The sequence below is a fragment of the Polypterus senegalus genome, chromosome 16 (assembly GCF_016835505.1).
Source record: "Polypterus senegalus isolate Bchr_013 chromosome 16, ASM1683550v1, whole genome shotgun sequence".
Taxonomy (NCBI): domain Eukaryota; kingdom Metazoa; phylum Chordata; class Cladistia; order Polypteriformes; family Polypteridae; genus Polypterus; species Polypterus senegalus.
Window position 1 is genome coordinate 4,814,493 of NC_053169.1, and position 22,484 is coordinate 4,836,976.

A 22,484-nucleotide genomic window follows, 5' to 3' on the forward strand; every position below is an offset into this window, starting at 1 on the left:
CATGTAAATGTACAGAGCACAGCACAAGTGTACCCTCCTCAGTGCGCTGTCTGTGTGTGACAGCAGAGTATGCTGATCGATGTTTAGGAGTGAATTACACTCTTCTTATAGCAATGACATTGAATAAATAGATACTGGCAAGTCATTTTATACAGTAGAAATGTATAATCTCATATACATTAATCATTGTATACAACTGTAAATATATTCCAATATGTTTATAAAAGTTTAATTAAATTAAAATGCCCTGGTGTAACTTTTATACTTTACAGTACCTTTTTTTTGGAAAGTGACCTTAGTTTAGCGATAAGATGCTACATAAATAAAATCTTTTATTATTATTCCTAATACTAACACCCAGTCATCTTCACCGAGACTGCAAGAACATCTTGCTGCAGCCTGCAGTGCGGGGTTGGATGTTTGGGGCGGGGCTGGATGTTGCTGATGCACAATCCCAGTGTCAATCATTTATACAGTGGTGTGAAAAACTATTTGCCCCCTTCCTGATTTCTTATTCTTTTGCATGTTTGTCACACAAAATGTTTCTGATCATCGAACACATTTAACCATTAGTCAAATATAACACAAGTAAACACAAAATGCAGTTTTTAAATAATGGTTTTTATTATTTAGTGAGAAAAAAAATCCAAACCTACATGGCCCTGTGTGAAAAAGTAATTGCCCCCTTGTTAAAAAATCACCTAACTGTGGTGTATCACACCTGAGTTCAATTTCCTGATTACTGCCACACCTGTTTCAATCAAGAAATCACTTAAATAGGAGCTGCCTGACACAGAGAAGTAGACCAAAAGCACCTCAAAAGCTAGACATCATGCCAAGATCCAAAGAAATTCAGGAACAAATGAGAACAGAAGTAACTGAGATCTATCAGTCTGGTAAAGGTTATAAAGCCATTTCTAAAGCTTTGGGACTCCAGCGAACCACAGTGAGAGCCATTATCCACAAATGGCAAAAACATGGAACAGTGGTGAACCTTCCCAGGAGTGGCCGGCCGACCAAAATTACCCCAAGAGCGCAGAGACGACTCATCCGAGAGGTCACAACAGACCCCAGGACAACGTCTAAAGAACTGCAGGACTCACTTGCCTCAATTAAGGTCAGTGTTCACGACTCCACCATAAGAAAGAGACTGGGCAAAAACGGCCTGCATGGCAGATTTCCAAGACGCAAACCACTGTTAAGCAAAAGAACATTAGGGCTCGTCTCAATTTTGCTAAGAAACATCTCAATGATTGCCAAGACTTTTGGGAAAATACCTTGTGGACTGATGAGACAAAAGTTGAACTTTTTGGAAGGCAAATGTCCCGTTACATCTGGCGTAAAAGGAACACAGCATTTCAGAAAAGAACATCATACCAACAGTAAAATATGGTGGTGGTAGTGTGATGGTCTGGGGTTGTTTTGCTGCTTCAGGACCTGGAAGGCTTGCTGTGATAGATGGAACCATGAATTCTACTGTCTACCAAAAATCCTGAAGGAGAATGTCCGGCCATCTGTTCGTCAACTCAAGCTGAAGCGATCTTGGGTGCTGCAACAGGACAATGACCCAAAACACACCAGCAAATCCACTTCTAAATGGCTGAAGAAAAACAAAATGAAGACTTTGGAGTGGCCTAGTCAAAGTCCTGACCTGAATCCAATTGAGATGCTATGGCATGACCTTAAAAAGGCGGTTCATGCTAGAAAACCCTCAAATAAAGCTGAATTACAACAATTCTGCAAAGATGAGTGGGCCAAAATTCCTCCAGAGCGCTGTAAAAGACTCATTGCAAGTTATCGAACGCTTGATTGCAGTTATTGCTGCTAAGGGTGGCTCAAAAGTTATTAGGTTCAGGGGGCAATTACTTTTCACACAGGGCCATGTAGGTTTGGATTTTTTTTCTCCCTAAATAATAAAAACCATCATTTAAAAACTGCATTTTGTGTTTACTTGTGTTATACTTGACTAATAGTTAAATGTGCTTGATGATCAGAAACATTTTGTGTGACAAACATGCAAAAGAATAAGAAATCAGGAAGGGGGCAAATAGTTTTTCACACCACTGTATACTGTGGTTCAGTCAGCTTGTCGCGTGTGTTGTGGCTCACATACCCTGAGTGTTGCTTTTAATGTGAAACTTCACGTGCTGAAGCAACAATAACTGCCTTATTAAATAACTTTTAATGAAGAGTAAATATTTTTGTAGGCTTCTTAGTAGGCTAATGATGTTTGTAATCTAATTTTGTCAGGTTTAATGTATTGTGGTGTTATGTGAGTCTTTTTATGTGGGTAGGTCCTGGTGAAATAGTAATGACATGTTGGTGCTATGAAAATTCACCTTATGGTGGGGTTTTCAGGAACAGATTAGTTTAGGAAAACCAGCAGCTCGACAGCTGACTAAACTGATTTGTGAGAGAAGGCATTACATGAGCGCTGATACATTCATTCCAACTTTACTGAAGTGCCCAGAAGGCCCTGCATTCACCAGGGTGTCTCAACTTCTTATCCTTCCAAAATCTTTATATGTTCTTGTTGCAATACATGACTTGTTCTACATTCCACATCAAAACAATACACCATGAGTGGAGACATCCTTTAAAGTACTCAACGACATTTCATTTTCCTCTACAGTCTGGGGTACTTTTTTAAACGCCCCCCCCCCATCTGGCCCATCTGTTGCTGCTCTACATAACATAACAGCCTGAGTCGCCATTTTTCATTTTGAAGCACAATTTCTTGCTGAAGAAAGCCCAATATTGGCACACTTGGTTCACAGCTAGATACTACGTAGAACTTCAAGCTGAAACATTTATCATTTTAAAACCTCTCACTATGTTAAATAAGCAAAATGGGAGGCCTTGGAGCAGGTGAATGTCCGCTGGATGTCACCACAGGGGTGGTCGTCTGAACATGCCAGTCCAGGAATGGGAATCAGCCATCTGGAAGACAAGGACAGCATTAACCCTTGATGGAGCAGACCCCGCTTTATTGCATGCCTTCAAATGCTTTGTTCCTTCCTCTCCAAACAACTCAAACTTGGAGAAGACTTTGGAACTCACACTTATATTATTCCACACATTGGCCCAGGTGCATATAAATGAAACAAAAGCTCAATCACTTGTTCATTTTTCAAGCCCTCTTATTACACCACAGGTTCAAAGCCTATTTTGGCAACACTGGGTGTAAAACAGGACCTCATCCTGGATAGAGTGCCAGTTGATGCCCACCCACACTCTTTTATACTAATCAACATGTGTTTAATATGTGACCTACATTAACTTGTTACGCTCTGGCAGCACAAGGCTAAAAACAACCCTAAACGTTGGTGCCCCTCATGTATGTATTTGATCAGATCAGGACCCATTTGGAGATGGCAGTTCATTTTACTTAAGAATATGTGAGTGGAAGATTGTAACATTCAATAAAAACCCAACACAGACACAGGGAAAATGCACAAATGCCACACAGACCATAAATCCATGTGTCAATGTTGTGATCTGCCAACTCACTTCCTAAAATTAGATGGCAAGGCTTCTATAAGGCCTAGACACAAAATCAGCCTGGCTTTACGCTTGAGAAGCCCACTTTACGGCTTGCACCAGACAAAATAAATTAAGGGTGAAAATTCAAAAGACAGGGAGAGGGGAACTGTATAAAACTCCTAGCTCAGATAAGAAATCGACCATCCATTTCCTAACCTGCTTATTCAAATTAGGGTTTATGGAGTAGCGGAACCTATCCCAGCAACCCAGAGAGTTCTTATAAACTATTTAAAGGATTTATTCCAAAACATTCAAAAAGAGTAAAAGAAGAACAAAAGGAGTGGATAATATTTGATGAAGATGCTGTCATCTTCAGTAATGGCAACGTGATGATGCAGTGTGCAACAAGATCACAGGAAGATAGCATTGTCATAACCAAGATGGCTGTGGCCATCAACACAAACATTAAATGGTGACATCTGTGAAAGATTTTTAAATATTAAATGAATACCAAACATAACAAAGAATATATAAAACAATAAAAATAATACAATGTACCCAATGTTAATGGGGCGGAGCTACTTGGACTGTGCAAGCCAGTAATGGTCTTTGGTGGAGGGGTGTCACAGTAAAGTCTGATACCTCTAAGCTATGTAATGAAAGATTAAAATGTAATCGACTAATAGTCAAATGACACAGAACTTAACTGGTAAAAAGGCAGTGGGGCGCCTCACAGCTCCAGGGTTTAAACCCTGACACTGTATGTGTGTATGCTGCATGTTCTTCTCATGTCCACATAGACTTTACTCCTGGTTCTCTGGATTTCTTCCACATCCCAAAGATGTGCAGGTTAAGTGAATTGGAAGTCTGAACTGCAAGAGTGTGCCCTGCCCATCCAGAACATATCTCTGCTTTGGTCCTGAGGCTGCTGGGATAGATCTAGTGTCTGGTACTGGACCAAGCAGGTTCAGAAAATGGATGGATGAATGACTGCAGCTGATTTTAACCTCAGAGTTATTTTTCTGAACTGTTCTGCAATCACCTGACAGCCTTGATTCCTACTTGCACAGTCACAGCTACCTGTATCTACAGCTGATTGCCAGGCATCTGCTTAAAGTGCATTTTTACTATTAATAGGACTTTACGTGAAAAACAATTCAATTGATATAAGCAGAAGACAAGGAGTTACGTATTCTTTTCAAGTGGATGTTAGAGAGCATGACAAAAGTGCACAATGCCTCACCTGCATTCTCTGGTTCAGAAATACAAGCTTCTGCCTCAGGAACTCCATCTCCTACAAAGACCAGAGAAATGACCAGTTAGAATTTGGATCCTTGTGCTCTGCTCATTTCCTTCACTAACACATCTCCCATAAGCTACATTACACGTCAGTCACATCCTCTCAATGTTTTCTCATGCATTTACTTTTATTCATTTAGCAGACACTTCTATCCAAAGCAACTTACGATGGGGTCATCACCAGTTTTGGTCTGTTTTAGAACGAGTGTTACAAGACTTGACCAAAACGTAACCAATCATTAAACCAAGTCAATCCCAAGACTAGTTAACTTTACCTTGACTGCACAAGACCACGGCATCAAAACCATTAGAGATTAGGGAGGTATTCAGAAAGACAAGAAAAACACAATGAGGGAGTCAGCTGTTCAGATGAAGGTGGGAAGCTCATTCCACCAGTGAGTGGCTACACATGAAGAGTTTGGGTTAAAATTAGGAGGTGTTATCGCCAGATACTGCTCATTAACAGACCAGAGTGGTCAGAAAGAAGCACAGGAATAACGATGGCTTCCACATACAGTAAGTAGGTGCTGATCCATTGGCTGTCTTGTAGGTGACCTGAACTTGATGCCAGATATGTTCTAATCTTGGTGGTTGTTAAACAGAGCGAGGCTGCATGAACGGAAGACAGTTGTAGTGTGATCAGCAAAAGTAGGCGAGTCATCGATGGTCACTCCAAAGGTTATAACTTGATAGGTGTTAATGGTAATGAGACAAAACTTTCGAGAGGCTGAATTGGAGATGGTGTTCCTTCATCCAAGCTGAGATGTCACTGAAACATTGCTAATATTCTAGCTGAGACCATGTTGTCCCTAGGAGTAAATGATGGGTACAGCTGAATATCATCAGCATAGCAGCGATATGAGAAGCCATGGGACTTGATGAAATAATCTGGGTTGTACAAGGAGAACAGGAGAGGGCCCAGCCCTGACCCCCGGGGTACCCCCATCCTTACTTTCTGTGACTTTGACACCTGACAAGATCTGCCTGAAAGGAAAGTCTCAGTCCATCCAAGAGCAGTGCTTGTGGTAGAGAGGGCATCAAGGAGGATCTAATAGTTTACAGTATGAAAGGCAGAAGACAAGTCAAGAAGGAGCTGCAGTTTATAAGAAGAGCTAAAACTCAACCAACTGCCTGGTTCCCTTTGCTTCACTCCTGACTATTGATTTGTCAACTTTGGTAACAGAGGGCCTAACTCAGTGTGACCCCCGGGTGCAAAACGGCACATCTTAGACTGAGGATGACAGGTGGGGAATGGACACATTCATAGATAATGGAGACCAATTCCCTTTGCGTTTAAATGTGTACCCCCCTTTTGTGCTGGGGCGAGAGTATAACTGCAGCCTCTCCAGAAATGACCTGGGGTGCCCATGGTGAGCTAATTCTCAGTTCCTTTGTAGACCCTTGCTGAACTTTTTCAACTTCTGTGCCATCTTGGTGTGGCTCTTGCTTCCCACAGGTGGCACATCTGTTAGGTTTCATGTCCCTAAACTTTAATTTTGAGTTAATTTTGCTTTGGGAAACTGTACCTGATTGATTTTCTCTTGGTGTCTCAGCTTTATTTCAGGCACAAGTTCTTCCAGTCTTTCGATCTAAAGACAGAAACAGTCAAGAGTGATTGAAAAATTTTACTTATGGGTGGCATTTCCTAATGATAAAATACAAATAGAATGAACAAGGCTCATTTGAACAAGTCCTGCTAAGTGAAGAAGACTGTAGAAATTGGCAGAAAAAACTTAAAATTATTTTTATAAGTGATTGAAATTAAAAAATAAAACTTAATAGGGTGAACACAAAGTGCAAGTGATCAGAGAAGATAAAATCAGATCTGGCTGCCCCTTCAGGCCTTCCTGCACAGCCTGAACCTCTAAGTAGTTGACTGGTGACTTTTTGGGATTGTGCTGAGGCTGAACAGGAAGATGGGAGGCAGAAGATGTCACTGGGAACCTCTCAATATTCTCCACTCTTGCCTTTGCCTCTTTTATATCCTCTAGTATTGTTATTCCATGGAAGACCCAAAGAGTGTCTGATTTAAAAAGAACATGTCGTAGAGCTGAGCGTAAATGGAGGAAAACTAAACTAACTATCCATTATGAGATATTGAAGGCTAAAATAACAGAATACAATAACACTGTCCGTCTTGAGAGGCGCTGCTATTTCTCTAATATTATAAATAACAATGCTAGTAATCCCAGAGTCTTATTTTCTACAATTGACCGTCTGTTAAACCCAGGGAACACAAAGGAATGCCCCCAGAATACTTCCAGTGAAACCTGTGAGAACATTGCTGTATTTTTCACTCAAAAAATTAATGATATTAGAGATAACATAGTATATCTCCCCAACACTGCAGAACCTCCAAAGCCCCGGTACTCCGTTATAAACAAATTAAATGCTTTCACCAGGATAGATTTACCTGAATTACATAGTATAATCTCTCAACTGAAACCCTCCACCTGTGTCCTTGATCCAATACCAACCAGGTTTTTCAAAGAAATATCAGGCGTGCTAATTGATAATATTCTTGACATAGTTAATTCGTCATTAGATACGGGGGTCTTCCCAGACTGTCTTAAGACTGCTGTAGTTAAACCCCTGCTCAAGAAAAATAATCTTGACCCCTCTGCCTTTGAAAATTTTAGACCCATCTCTAACCTGCCCTTCTTAAGTAAAATTCTAGAGAAGGCAGTCATTTTGCAATTAAATGACCACCTCAATAAACATGCTATTCTTGATACATTTCAGTCAGGCTTCAGAACAAATCACAGTACAGAAACTGCACTCGTTAAAGTAGTAAATGACTTGTGGGTAAATGCAGACAGAGGCCATTTATCTGTTCTCATCCTCTTAGATCTGAGTGCTGCATTTGACACCATTGATCACAATATTCTTAGAAATCGCCTTAGTCAATGGGTGGGCCTCTCTGGCAGTGTCTTAAATTGGTTTGAATCCTACCTGGCAGGTAGAAAATTCTTTGTGAGTTGTGGTAATCACATCTCAAAGACACATGATATCCGATATGGTGTTCCACAAGGCTCTATCCTGGGTCCGCTGCTCTTCTCAATCTACATGCTTCCGTTAGGTCAGATTATCTCAGGTTACAACGTGAGCTACCACAGCTATGCTGATGACACACAGCTGTACTTATCAATAGCACCTGATGACTCCGACTCTCTCGATTCACTAACACAATGTCTTACTGGTATTTCTGAATGGATGAATAGTAATTTTCTCAAACTAAATAAAGAGAAAACTGAAATTTTAGTAATTGGCAATAATGGATTCAATGAGGTTATCAGAAATAAACTTGATGCACTAGGATTAAAAGTTAAGACGGAAGTAAAAAATTTAGGGGTAACCGTTGACTGTAATCTGAATTTTAAATCGCATATTCATCAGACCACTAGGACAGCATTTTTCACTTAAGAAACATAGCTAAAGTTAGACCTCTTATATCATTGAAAGATGCTGAGAAATTAATTCACGCTTTTGTTTTCAGTAGACTAGATTACTGTAATGCACTCCTCTCAGGACTACCCAAAAAAGACATAAATCATTTGCAACGAGTGCAGAATGCAGCTGCTAGAATCCTAACTGGGAAAAGAAAATCCGAACACATTTCTCCAGTTTTGATGTCACTACACTGGTCACCTGTGTCATTCAGGATTGACTTTAAAATACTGCTTATGGTTTATAAAGCCTTAAATAATCTCACTCCATCTTATATATCGGAATGCCTGACACGTTATATTCCAAATCGTAACCTTAGATCCTCAAATGAGTGTCTCCTTATAATTCCAAAAGCTAAACTTAAAAGAAGTGGTGAGGCGGCCTTCTGCTGCTATGCACCTAACATCTGGAATAGCCTGCCAATAGGAATTCACCAGGCTGATACAGTAGAGCACTTTAAAACACTGCTGAAAACACATTACTTTAACATGGCCTTTTTATAACTTCACTTTAACTTAATACTGATACTCTGTATGTTCAATTCTTCATAATAACTATTCACAGTGGCTCCAAAATCCGTACTGACCCCTACTCTCTCTTCTGTTTCTTTTTCCGGTTACTTTGTGGTGGCGGCCTGCACCACCACCACCTACTCAAAGCATCCCGATGCTCCAACATTGATGGACTGAAAGCCAGAAGTCTACGTGACCATCATCATCAGGTCCTTCCATGAAAACCCTAAATACAAAGAGGACTGTTTGACTTATGTTAGGTAGATTGCCCAGAGGGACTGGGGCGGTCTCTTGGTCTGGAACCCCTACAGATTTTATTTTTTCTCCAGCCTTTGGAGTTTTTTTGTTTTTCTGTCCACCCTGGCCATCGGACCTTACTCTTATTCTATGTTAATTAATGTTGACTTATGTTTATCTTTTATTGTGTCTTCTATTTCTCTATTCATTTTGTAAAGCACTTTGAGCTACATTTTTTTTGTATGAATATGTGCTATATAAATAAATGTTGATTGATTGATTGATTTTGGATGTTTATGTTCTGATGTTTTGCACTTACCCAGCGCCAGTGTTAGCGATGCTCGTTCCACATACAGTACAGTACCCATCACAGCTGATAATCTCTGTTTTATCTTTGGTAATCTCTACAGGGCTATGGGCCAAATAATATTGAAGGACACCATAAAAAGGCAACACGTTATCATCTTCATTTACACATCTGCCCTTTGTTAGAGGAGAAGCAAACAAACGGATGAGAAGGCAACACTTGCTAACTGTGTGATGAGCTCCTAGCATTACTGTGACAAAAAAACAAATGAGGCCGTCAGGTTAAGCGTGAGCGCTGCAGGAGGAATCCGTCAGACGTGTTTGAACTGCAATTAAACTGACAACGTGTGACACGGAGATCAGATATCAGCAATTAGTCATAAAGAAAAGAAACTGTTTCTGTCACTTGTGTACAAATCTACTTATAAACAGCTTCTGGGACTTTTCACAGTTCGACTTCCTCCTCTACCTGTTTATTACAGTAGCGCAAATACAGAGAACTTTAAAAATCAAAATGTATCACTGTCATCCCTAGGGCCTTTAAAAACTGAATGAACACAAATTGTATTAAAAAACACTTCATTTTCTGCCTAACAGTTATCAGTGTTCCGATTCCATAGTTTTACATAAATCAAATATTAATAATCAAAACAATTACTACAATGCATTAGATATTACATTTAACAAGACTGCAAGGGTTTAGGAGGAAAAAAAATAAAAAATGGAAAATAATTCACATTTTCTGACTTACCCTCCTTGTGATGTTCTGCAGTCTGTTCTTCATGCTTTTATTAATAACTGTGACAGCAACTGTGCGAGATCTGGGGACAACTAAAAACACAGAAGAGGGGCTATAAGACAAAGGGACAGAGGGGAGATGTGAAAGGCACTATATAAGACACACCGACAAACAGCAAAACAAACACACAGAGATAAATATGACATGCACTATATAATGATATGAAGGGCACTATGTAATTGACAGATAGATATGAAAGATTATAAAAATGAAGATTACAAATAACGCCATATAAGCTAAAATGTTTATTATACACCGTGACTTTACAGAGCCTGTCTAATATCTTTAATGAATGTGTGTGACATATTTAGTCTCTGCTGTTCAAACATAAAACTGCAGTGAAAAGGCACAAGGTGAGGCAGACAGTACCGTGCCGCCCTGAGGGGGGTGCATGTGAGTCCAACAGGTGTCTGTTGCTGCTGTTTTTCTACGCAGAGGCGCCAAGAAGTTTGCGATATCAGAAAGTCAAGGGTACTGCAGCGCTCTGTTTATTTTTATTTTTTTTCCCGACTGAGTGCCAAAATGAAAGATTAAGATTTTTAAAACTAAAGGAAAATAAGAAGGGACTTTTACAAGAAAGTGACGGAGATTTTCATGGAGAAGGACAGGCGCATGGACTTCATTTACAATTACAGGTAAGACAATAAATGGTTTCCAATAAAAAATGGGATCAGACCAAGAAAACAATCCGATATTTAAAAACTAAATTTTGACGTTAAATAAAATATTCTTTTGTTCTTCTTGTTATCCTTTTGTTGAACAGTCTGTATTAAAATTGATCAAAGCATCAGAATTAAAAGCTTTTAAAAACAATTAAATACTTCAATGAATGTCAAAATTGAAATAAGTTTTTTTGTACACGCTCTATACTTTCATTTGGATTGAATGAGTAGGAATTGTGGAATTGCAACGGCAAATTTAGAACACATGGAGGGTGAGGAGCAAATGCGCTCTCTCTCTCTCTTCAGTCTTTCTTAGACAAATATGCGCCTTACCTGTGTGTGTGTAAAAAGTCCTGATGAGATATGAAACATAACCAGTAGTCAAAGGGCATGCTGGCGGCCAACTGAATAGTGAATAAGCGACTCTTTTGGGTTCATATTTGTAAATGTCACTCTGAAGGAGTCACCAGCCATGAACCTCAGCGCATGTCACTGGACTGCATACAAGGTGTGAGCACGTACTGACAGAGTGAAATGTGACTCAAAAGACCAAGCGATAGTGATGTGGCACCACGGATACATGAACATCAAAATGGGCAACCTGTACGATGTTAACAAAACTCACTGGACAGTACTAAACAAACAAACATGCCTGCTGGGATTTTATCGCGATTCTCAATATGTGCAATCCTACAAACACATCATCATTCATCACTTATGAGATCCTTAACAATTTAAAGTAAAAACACCTGCAGCAGGCCACTGTCCATATTCTGGCTCCTGGTGTTGAAGGAAACATTTCATTCGTGGGGACCCGAAGCCCGTCTCTATTTAAACACAATCGGTCACCCTGACAGCCATCAACCACTCCATTCAGATAGCAGACAGCATCCAAGAGGCGAGCTTCTCACAGCAGTACCTGCTTCGGACTTACCATGTTGGAAAGTGTTCACCACCTCCAAGATGTAAGGCCTAAAAAATAATTAAAGACATGATGTAAATGAAACTGGGCTTGAAAAAGAAGTGATCACTTTCTGAGGGTGAAGTGTCAGTAAGTTCTCACACGTTTATGGTTATACGCTGTCACACACGCGCGCTTGGGAGCTGGGCTAAGGGCGCAAAACAAGAGCAGGTTTTTATGAAGTGCACTAACCTTTCCTCTCCCTCTCCTACAGATCTCAAAAAGAGAAACCAGCATTAAGGTCCACTTCCTGTTTCCCTTTGCTAACCACGCCTCCTACCGAGGTCACTTCCAGCCTCGATTACTGGACCCCACCCCTTCCTTCCTGGCTACTATAAAAGACAAACACCTTTTCACTTTAGTTGTCCCCTTTTTTGGACACGGAACCAGACATTACTCTGGAGCCATTTGTTGAAATTATGAACTTTATTGCATTGTATAATATAGGGGGCATTTCCCCAGACCTTTTTCTGCCCTTTTTTGTGTCTTGACAACGTGTATATAATTGAACCAAAGCAGATTTAATTTAGCCTTCTCAACTGACCAACAGTAAAATACTGTCAAAGTGAAAAAAGATCTCTGTAAAGTGTTCTAAATTAATTACAAAATTAAAACACCAGATTATTAATGAAGTAAGTATTCACCCCCTTCAAGTCAGTGATTTGGTAGATGTCAGCCATGACAGCCGTCAGTCTGTGTGTCCACATCTCTCTCTCTCCTCATTTGCTCTGTCAGGTGTCACGGTGATCGTATATGAACAGCCATTGTCAAGTCCAACAAACAAATTCTCAATTAAACGGAGATGTGGACTCTGACTCAGCCACTCCAGGACATTCGCTTTGATGTTTCAAAGTCATTCTAGTGTAGCTTTGGCTTTCTGTTGGGGCTAATTGCAGGACCGTATCTCAAGGTGCAGGTTTCTTCTAGACCCTTTCAGGCTTTGGCCCCAGCCAAAGTGGACTTTCTGGGCATCTTGTGGTTGCCTACATCAAGAGTTGCCAGCTCAGGCTGTTCTGGCATCAACTGTCTCACACTGGACGCCAGTCCTTCGCAGGGTAAACACAACCTTGCCTCAGAAAAGCAAGAGATGGAAGGACTTGTCAAAGCGGCATGTCTCCAATACTGGGACAGAGACTGCCTTCAGCCTTGGATGTGCTGCTAGAAGGCTTGGGTAATAATATGGCATAAGCAAAGAAAGAGATGTGAAAAAGTATTCTTTTCCTAATTATGGATATTCTAAAGTTTTAAAATACTGCTAATGGTTTACAAAGCCTTAAATAACCTCACTCAGTACAATATTTTGGAATGCCTGTCACCATACACTCCAAATCGTAACCTCAGACCTTAAAATGAGCATCTGCTTAGAATTCCAAGAGCTAAACTTAAAAGAAGTGGTGAGGTGGCCTTCTGCTTTTATGCACCTTAAATCTAAAATAGCTGGCCGATAGAAACTTGCCCGGCTAATACGGTGGAGCACTTTAACACACTGCTAAAAACCCGTTATGTTAACACGGCTTTCTCAGAGCTTCATTTGAGTGTATCCCACTGTACATTGAATTATCACTTTCAACAAGGCTCCACAATCCGTACTAATCCCTACTATACTCTGCTGTTGTTTTTTTCTGTGGTGGTGATCTGCACCAGCACCACCTGATCAAGGCATTGACGGACTGAGGGCAGTACCCCAGAGATCCTCATGACCATCATCATCAAATTCTTTCACATGTAGCCTGAAGTAGCCATGAGGACTGATTTAGATCATTTACGTTAGGTACAGGGATAGTCAAAATGAAGTACTATATTTCTCAAGGTCATTTCGCAAGGAAGTGGCAGTCCAGTGGGTTGGGGTGGGAGGTTCTTTGATAGGCGATCTCTTGTAATTTTCAGTCGGCAACATGCCTTGGTCCGGTGCGCACTGTGATTTCGCTGTCAAAATCTTCAAAAACAATGAATCCATCATCGCTACACAACGCGCCTTCTGAACACACTTCTTCCTAACGGTGACGTCCCGGAAAACAATTCTTCAGCCGGTGGCTAAATTTAGACAGACGGGTACAACATTGATGAGAATATCTCCAGGCTGTCCACGAACTTTACGAATGACTGAAAACATCCAAGCTGTAACGGCGTCGATTTTGCAGTCTGCTAGACATTCAGCACCTTTCTGCCTTCGACATTTCCATCCATACAAAATGGTGATAGTGCAGGAACTCACTGAGAGAGACTGGGAGAGCCGTAGAGAGTTGTGCGCCAACATTCTGCAAACCGTTCATTGAGATGCCATCGTCATGTGACGTCAGCCATGAGGCACATTTCCATTTGAATGGTTGTGTAAATAAGTAAAACTTTGGGTATTGGGCTGAAACCAACCCTGGTGAACTTCATCAGGGACCCCTACACAGTGACCACACGTGTTACAGTTCAGAATTTGGCATTGTATGCCCTTACTTTTTTGAGGTGGGAGGAGCAACGGTCAACATCACTTGAGAACGTTACATTGAAATGCTAGAAAACTGGGAGAAATGGCTGTGGTGTCAACAGGATGGAGCAACAGCTCATACGGTGCGGACAGCAATGCAAGTTTTGTGGAAGATGTTTCCAGGGAAGCTGATCTACCTGCGCGGTGATGTTGGCTGGCCTTCACGTTCACCTGCTCTCGCTCTGTGTGTGGCTTTCTCAGGTCAAAGGTATACACACCCCGACCTCAAAACCTTGAAGCCCCTCAAGGATGCTATTTGCCACCGCTATTCCCCTTGAAATGGCTGAACTAGTCATGTGAGCGTTCAGAAATCATCTCGAAGAGTGTATCGCTGATGATGGCCATTTTTAAAACACAGTGAAAAAAAAAATCTATTCAGTATAGCCTTTCTTGTGTCGTAATGACATTTATTTGATCTTGTAGCCTTTTTGGCTCACCCGCTGGGGGCTGGCCAGGTGGTCTCTTGGCCTTGGAACCCTTGCAGATTTTGTCATTTTTTCTCTTGCCCATCTGGAGGTTTTTTTTGTTTGTTTGTGTTTTCTGTCCTCCCGGCCGCCTGACCTTCCTTTATTCGTTGTATTGCCTAATCCTATTTTTGTTTCATATAAACTTTTTTTTCTTCATCTTGTAAAGCACTTTGAGTTCTGCCATTTGTATGAAAATGTGCAATAGAAATAAATGGTGTTGTTATTATTATTTTACACAATGAATGGCCGCAGACAAAATGTTACATTTAAGAAAAGCAACCTGAGTGAACACACAATGCAGTTTTTAAATTAGGATTTTCTTAATTTATATGACAAACACCCCTATTGGTTTTTGTTTCCCAAGTGCATGAATGGTCACTTTGTAAGTGTTATTAACATAATGTTGCATTAACAGTTTATGAGTTCATTTTTGCATTACATAAACTAAAGTGTTACCTGCTCGTTCACACAGAACCACTAAGGAGACGACAGACAAGCTAACACGTGCGTCTTTATTACGGAAATTAAACCACGAGTATCAAGAAAAAAGGCATGCGGGGCTCAAGGAAAGCAAGAAAAAGTCCACACGAACAGGGTCCAGGCCAGATATGAAATCCGGGTGGGCACTGCTACAAGGCAAGAGCACTAACAACTGGGCTACTACCTCACAGGGAGTTAATATTATATTTATTATTATATATTATATTAAAAACTCTTTATAAGAAACAAACAATTGTGAACCATTGGTGATATGACGTGTGCCAGACTATTATATAACTGCAAAGCAAGCTCTCCCACCGAGAATATGCCAAAGTATGAAAAACAAGAAAATATTCTATAACTGGAAAATGTCTGAGTGCCAGGCAGGGGCGTGAAAGCTGAGGAGGCAGAATGATTCATGATTTTGTTTTATTCTTTTTTTGGCCTTTGCATATAGGATTGGTGTTGGGAGGAACTCCGATGTCACGGTATAATTACTTTCTTTTTTTTTATGCTGCGGAATCTAATAAAAAAAGGAAATACCTGACAAAAAAAAAATTGTCATCACCATCGACTCTCCCTCCTACTCATCAGTTAGTCTTAAGATGGCCCGACATGCCATTTCAAGATTCACAGTTGCTGTCAGGTAGAATGGCTGCCGCAGGACTCCCAGCATGAGTCACGGCCCTCAGTTTGTCTCTTCCATTTATTGTCCTTGGGTCTCATATACAAGGATCCTTCCCAAAGATTCTTCTCCCCACGTGACACAATTCAGAGTGATGGACATTCTTAGTAGGCAAGGAAAATGTTGGAATACATGATGCAGGTCTTGTGCCAGTCTCCATTGCTCTGGTTTTCCTCCCAGATGTGTAGGTTAGGCCAATTGGCAGCACTGATGAACAATGGATAAGCAAGAGTCATATAATTGATATGTTGGATTGTGCTCATAATGGACTGGAACCCCATCCATAACAGTTTTCTACACTGTGCCCAATATTACAAAGATAAAGGAATTGGCTTTATACGAAAGGAAAGGAGAGCTTGTGGATATCTGAAGAGCTTCTGCCTAATATTGTTACCTTAGGAGAGTAAGACTTGCTTTGGGAGGCTGGTATTTGAGACCAGAGGGCACCGTAGGATCAACAAAGCTAAGAAGGTTGATTATACTTAAAATGGACAGCTTGTTAGAGGATCACAGCCCTCCTTCTGTCTTCATTAGGTGGTTCATGAAAGGCTCTTAGCTTAAAAGTCATCTGTGAGTGACGGCTTCAAAGAGTTAACCCCAGCTTTTAGACCTTTTGGATCGTCACGTTTGAACCATCAGGATGGTGTGGTGGCACCGTGGTTATCAGAGCTCAGGAGACCAATATAGTCTGTATCTCAAGTGGTCTCTGTCTATGTAGGGTCTGCATATTTCTTCACATTAACGCAGGTTTGTTTCGCTGGTTACTGACATTTTCTTCTTGTATCTGGCAATTAAGTTTAATTAGCCCCCTGTGAACCTGAACTGGTTCAAGCGAGTTTGGGAATGTATGTGTGTAAGTTCAAGTGCGCCACTGTGCCAAAGTTGAACACGCCTTACACTTTTTATATACATTTTGTCTTAGATGTTTTTTTGTTTTTTGCATGTGTGTATCAGTAGAAAGGGCAAATTTCAGATTTCCAAACAGTCATTTCCCAAAAATGAAATACTACTCATATGTGTTTTGTATTTCAGTAAAGAAAGTAACACATTACCTAATTGAGCAATTTTCAGACAAAAAGTAGAAGGTGTAGTAGGTTTGTAGCCCAGCGCAAAACTAAACAAAGAGAACAATGAGGTGTGAATGATCCACGACAGCAGGAGTGGATTGAAACAAACTGACAAGCTGGCACAGAAACGGGTGGAGAAGAACGAAATCTGGGCGACATGAACAAGCCAGGTGACAGTTTAACCTTCAAATGATCACATCTTGCAGCACAGCAATAGGGTGGTCACCCTGCATCAGCAGAGTCCTTCCCAAGCGGGCAGGAGTTTCAAAAATGTGCTGTCAAAGCTCGTTGGAAGAAACACAAGGAAACGGCCAAGGTGGAGTACCAGAACAACAGCTGTCAGTGTAACAGACAAAAGGTAAGCCATACTGACATCAGTCCACCAGCACTAATATTGGCTCTGAACTCATGGGGACCACCGGAAACCCGAGGGCACCCCCTCTACAGTCTGGAGAAGTCTTATCAGATGTGGACTTCTGGAGGAGTTGCTGCCAGAAAGCCAAACTTAAAACCAAACCAGACTCAGTGCCTATAAAAAGTGTTTCACTGTTGCCCAGGTGCTTCACCAGTCACAGCTTAAAAAAAACAAATATATACTAATACAATATATTGCCAAAAGTATTGGGGCGCCTGCCTTTACGCACACATGAACTTTAATGACGTCCCATTCTCATAGTTGGCCCACCCTTTGCAGCTCTAACCGCTCTAACTCTTCTGAGAAGGCTCTCCACAAGGTGTAGGAGTGTGTTTATGGGAATTTGTGACCAGGAGATCATTGGTGAGGTCAGACACTGACGTTGGACGAGAAGGCCTGGCTCACAATCTCCGCTCCAAGGTGTTCTATCAGGTTAGCTCTGGACAGGCCAGTCAAGTTCTGCCACACCAAACTCGCTCATCCATTTCTTTATAGATCTTACTTTGTGCACTGGTGCCTGTGCAGTCATGTTGCCATCCCCAAACTGTTCCCACAAAGTTGGGATCTTGAAACTGTCCAAAATGGCTTTGTATACTGAGGCATTAAGAGTTCCTTTCACTGGAACTAAGGGGCTAAGGCCACACCATAATCCCCCACTCCACCAAACTTTACTCTTTACACAATGCAGTCAGGTGAGTACTGTTCTCCTTGCAACCGCCAAACCCAGACTCGTCCATCGGATTGCCAGATTTGTCAGTCCAGGGGACACGTTTCCACTGCTCTTGAGTCCGGTGGCGGTGGGTTTTTAACGCTTTGCATTGCACTTGGTGATGTAAGGCTTGGCTGCAGCTGCTCTGCCATGGAAACCCATTCCATGAAGGCCTCTCTCTACGCTGCACTCTTCTTGAGTTTTTGGAGGTCTGTAGCTATTGACTCTGCTGAAGGATGGAGACTTCTACACTTCAGCATGTGTTGTCCCCGCTCTGTGATTTCACGTGGCCTACCACTGAGTTGCTGTTGTTGCCAATCGCTTCCACTTTGTTCTAATACCACTAACCATGGAATATTTAGTAGCGAGGACATTTCACGAATGGACTTATTGCACAAGTAGCATCCTATCACGGTACTGTGCTTGAATGCACTGAACTCCTGAGAGCGACCCATTCTGTCACAAATGTTTGTAGAAGCCAGCAATCTGCATGCCAAGGTGCTCGATGTTATACACCTGTGGTCATGGAAGTGATTGGAACACTTGTAGCTGTGCACAGGAGAGCAATCAGGTGCCTCCCAGGACTTACGGACACGTCTTAGTGTGACAGACTCTGAGAATTAAACCTCCTCAAATTAGAAAGGCTTGGTTTCAATAGGTGGCAGTTTGCTCGTAGAAGAGCTGGAGAACTCAACAGGGATAAGTGTCTGCGACCAACAGTGAAGCACAGTGGAGGTTTTCTGAAGGTTCGGGGCACATGGAGTTAGTGATGCGGCCAGAATGAACAGCATTCTCAGTGATTAGATGTCCAAGCAGATTGTCATCCAACACCCAACCCCATCAAGAAGGCAGCGTCTGATCAGTCCCAACCTCAAACACTGGAGAGGCCATAAAGAACTACTGTATAACAAGCAAAAATCCATCAAGGAGCTCCACAACTGATGTTAGTGTGACCTCCACAGAGCTCTGATCTCAACATCATGAAGACTTTCTGGAGCAACAGCAGCAAACGAGACAACACTCTACAGAGGAACTGGGGCACGTGGATCAAGAGGCGGGGGACAGACAAATAACTGCAGGACAGAAAGTGGACCTGAGAGAACTGAGACAATTTGAAACGCGAAAGGTGGTCACATCAAATATTAATTTAATTTTGTTTTTTGTTTTTTTATACTAGACATTTTGATAATTAGAAACTTTTCATTTGCTTTATAGAGATTTCTTACAGGTGCCTTAGACATGTGCACAGTCCAGCTAGTTAAGCCATTACTCAAAATCTAATCATGTGGTTTTCCAAACAGCAGATGACACAAGTCTTGCCAAGAGAACCAAAAGCTGCTCAAGAGCTACGCAGTATGTCTCTGATCCCAATGAGAAGAGAGAAGAGTGAAGCCCACCTGGCTTCAACAGGCATGGAGAGTCAACTTCCCAGGCTCCAACGTGTGTGAATGAACGTGACTCAGTTCCAGTAAACTAATCATTTCTGCACAATTACATACTGAATTGAAGGTTGGGCAACTAAAAGGCTAGGCATTTGTCAAAAAAATGTGACACTAGTGAACCAACGAGTACGAATTATCATTCATTTGAAAGAAAAGGTAGAAAAACAAATACAAGGAATGTAGCCATACTTGTTAACTAAAATCAAAGAAGGTTGTTTTCTTATATGTTGTGTTACATAAATGCATCACATTAAATCAGAAGAGGCAACACTCATGTCACACTATCATATAATTATACTTGATATTTGTTGAAACGAAAGGCCTAGAAGTAATTGTTCTCTTATGCAAGAGACAAAGTTTACATGCAACACCAGAATGGAGGCTTTCCAAAATGGCCAAGTCTTTGGGGACTCAGCAATGGTGGTCCAGTTGCCCTAACAGCCTGGGCTATTAAAGCAGGGAAGGACCACAAGGGAACCAGTTGCACATTTTTTTTTTATATTATGGGACCATTTTAATATTCACCAGGGCTGTGGTTGATATCCCAACTACTTTTATTAAACGATTTTAATGAACTAGACTCCTCTGTTCCTTTGTTTGTTGGGCTCAAATCTTGCAACTTATTTTAAGCCCACTTTTGGTGAAGCGAATTTCTTCACATTTTTGCATACGTGTTCAGTATCGATGACAATACAATAATCCGTCAAAACCAATGCAATTACGTAACAAACTTCAGCGTAATCAATGATTTTGTGATTCCAGTTAACGTACATACAACAATGACGGAGAGAGAATATAGAGAGATATAGGAGCACACGAGTGACAGACGCCCCACTTGCACATCTATCCAGGAGGGGGAACTAGCTCCCCGGTTAGAATAAGTTCTTTTTAATTGCGGCGCTTTAAGTTACCTGAACCTGAATAGATATATTATAACGAGGCAATATCCCTCCCATAGTGATACGGCGGTAAGAAATCACATAAGAGAAAATAACTTAGCTTTCTTTAATGAAAATTTACACAGCATTACAGACGAAGGAAGCCAATGACAAGCCCATGTGAGAGTCTGCCATTTTCGTCGCTGCGCTGGAAGGTATTTTCAAGATCGGATTACGTAATCTTCCATCCGTCCATCAGCTTCAAAGGTGTGCTGGGCAATGTTCCAGGACTTTATACTCTTTCTCCATGTGCAGGCCCTTACTTAGGTAAGTGATGCCATTCCAAACAAGGCAAAGAGACGCATGCTGACTCTTAACACACAGAAATAGCGCATGTTGCCCATTTGTCTCTGTTGATCTTGTCCTATGCTTGGCCTAGCAGTTCTAAATTATGAGCCCTTTGTACTAAATCTGGCTCAGCTGTGCATGTAGAAAGAAAAGAGGAGCAGATTTAAAATATTCGCACAGAGCACAGAGACATTAAACTTATATTCTGATTACAGTGCAGTTGGTAAATACGCCGGCCGACTTTACTCATTTACTCTTAGGAAGGAGTAGCCTTGATGATCACGGTGAGAAAGCACTGGCGTAAGCTTGCCGTTCTGTCATCGATATTTTTTTTTGCAGCGACTGAGTGCTGATCCCATAAAAGCCTGAACAGAATTATCATTATTTTTAGTATTCAAATAATTCTGCAAAGAAGATATATATTATGTAATGCTTTTAAAGAAGCTTTCCGTTCATGAAAAATGATTAAAGAAAAATTGCTTGCAAAATACTTTTAAAACTAAGATGTAAAAAATAACATATATAAAAATGTTTTTTTAAGTAAAATGATTTTATTTACTTTAGTTATAAATACACTAAAAAGCAAAAATCAGTTTTTCATTAACCTCAGTTTTCGTGGTTACATGTGACTAAATTGTAGAGATTTAAATACATAACTCCCTTTTGTTGATTTCTCTGTGCAGTTTTCTCCCTTCATTGTATCTTAATAATAACAATTAAAAATGACAGCCAGGCAAACAACACAGAATAATCAAAGGCTGCAACTACTTTAGCGTTAGACCCACTAATTAGAAAATAATGAGCAATTAGAACACCCAGAAAAATCAAATGAAAATCAAGATGAAAATATTGTTAAAAAGAAAAAAATACATTATTCCCATATAACTGCTTAGTACATTTAACCAAGATTAGTTTTCTAATTTCTACATTGTTCCCAAAACGCAGAATCTGGGAAATATAATAATAATAATAATAATAATAATAATAATAATAATATACATTTTATTTATATTGCTCTTCATATTTTAGTAATCTCGAAGTGCTACAGAGTAAAAATAAAAATAATAAAAACAAGAAAATCTATTTATACTTTAACAAAATATCTTTCTAAAAAGATGAGTTTTTAGATTCTGTTTAAAACCATCAGTCGACTGTGAGGCTCTCAGGTAGTCAGGGATGGCGTTCCACAGTCTTGGCGCCACAGATGACAAAGCCCTGTCACCCATACTGCGAAGCTTGGTTCTAGGGACTTGGAGAGTGTTAGTGTGTACAGAGCGGAGAGTGTGTGAGGAGGTATGAGGGGTAAGGAGTTCCTGTAAGTAAAGGGGGGCATGTCCATAGATGCACTGATGGGTGAGGAGAACGACCTTGTACTCAATTCTGAGTGGGACAGGGAGCCAGTGAAGGGTTTTCAGGATGGGGGTGATATGGTTATGCTTTCGCACCCTCATCAGGATCCTGGCAGCACAATTCTGAATATACTGAAGTCTCTGAATACACTTGCCAGTTTAGTTCACTTAATTAGCCCAGGAGTCCACTTAAAAACTGAAGCTGGTTGAAACCCCAGGATCGACTTCCTAGAGAAAACCCACACAAAGAAGGGGTAAACTGCCCCCCTAACTGTAACTGAGCAGGAAGTCGGAACCTGGGATTTAGTGACGACCACTTTAAAATGCTTTTGAAGCTCATTAGATAATAATCTGACAGCGTTAGTCTGGACAGTTCTATATGGACATCTATCTAAGGCTATGTCAACAATTAACCTGTCCTGGTCCTTAAAAGAAGCAGCGGCCCATGCCTTGCATTCT

At 40.8% G+C, this 22,484-nt stretch overlaps 1 protein-coding gene across 2 annotated transcripts in view; it reads right to left on the reverse strand.

The window, feature by feature from the left end:
* The window catches only part of si:zfos-1056e6.1 (uncharacterized protein LOC107988029 homolog), a 53,477-nt gene that overhangs the window by 1,303 nt on the left and 29,690 nt on the right, over positions 1–22,484 (reverse strand). The window contains exons 5-9 of one of the 2 annotated variants that reach the window (XR_005630847.1): positions 11,680–11,717; positions 10,036–10,115; positions 6,309–6,371; positions 4,727–4,777; positions 2,833–2,940 (exon numbers count right to left, since the gene is read on the reverse strand). Coding sequence is in view for 1 of the 2 variants with exons in the window: in XM_039738093.1 (XP_039594027.1) it covers positions 2,887–2,940; positions 4,727–4,777; positions 6,309–6,371; positions 10,036–10,115; positions 11,680–11,717 (286 nt within the window). In the remaining variant the exon portion in view is untranslated. Of the gene's footprint in view, positions 1–2,226; positions 2,941–4,726; positions 4,778–6,308; positions 6,372–10,035; positions 10,116–11,679; positions 11,718–22,484 lie in introns of those variants that run through there. The other variant, XM_039738093.1, reaches the window with a different exon arrangement.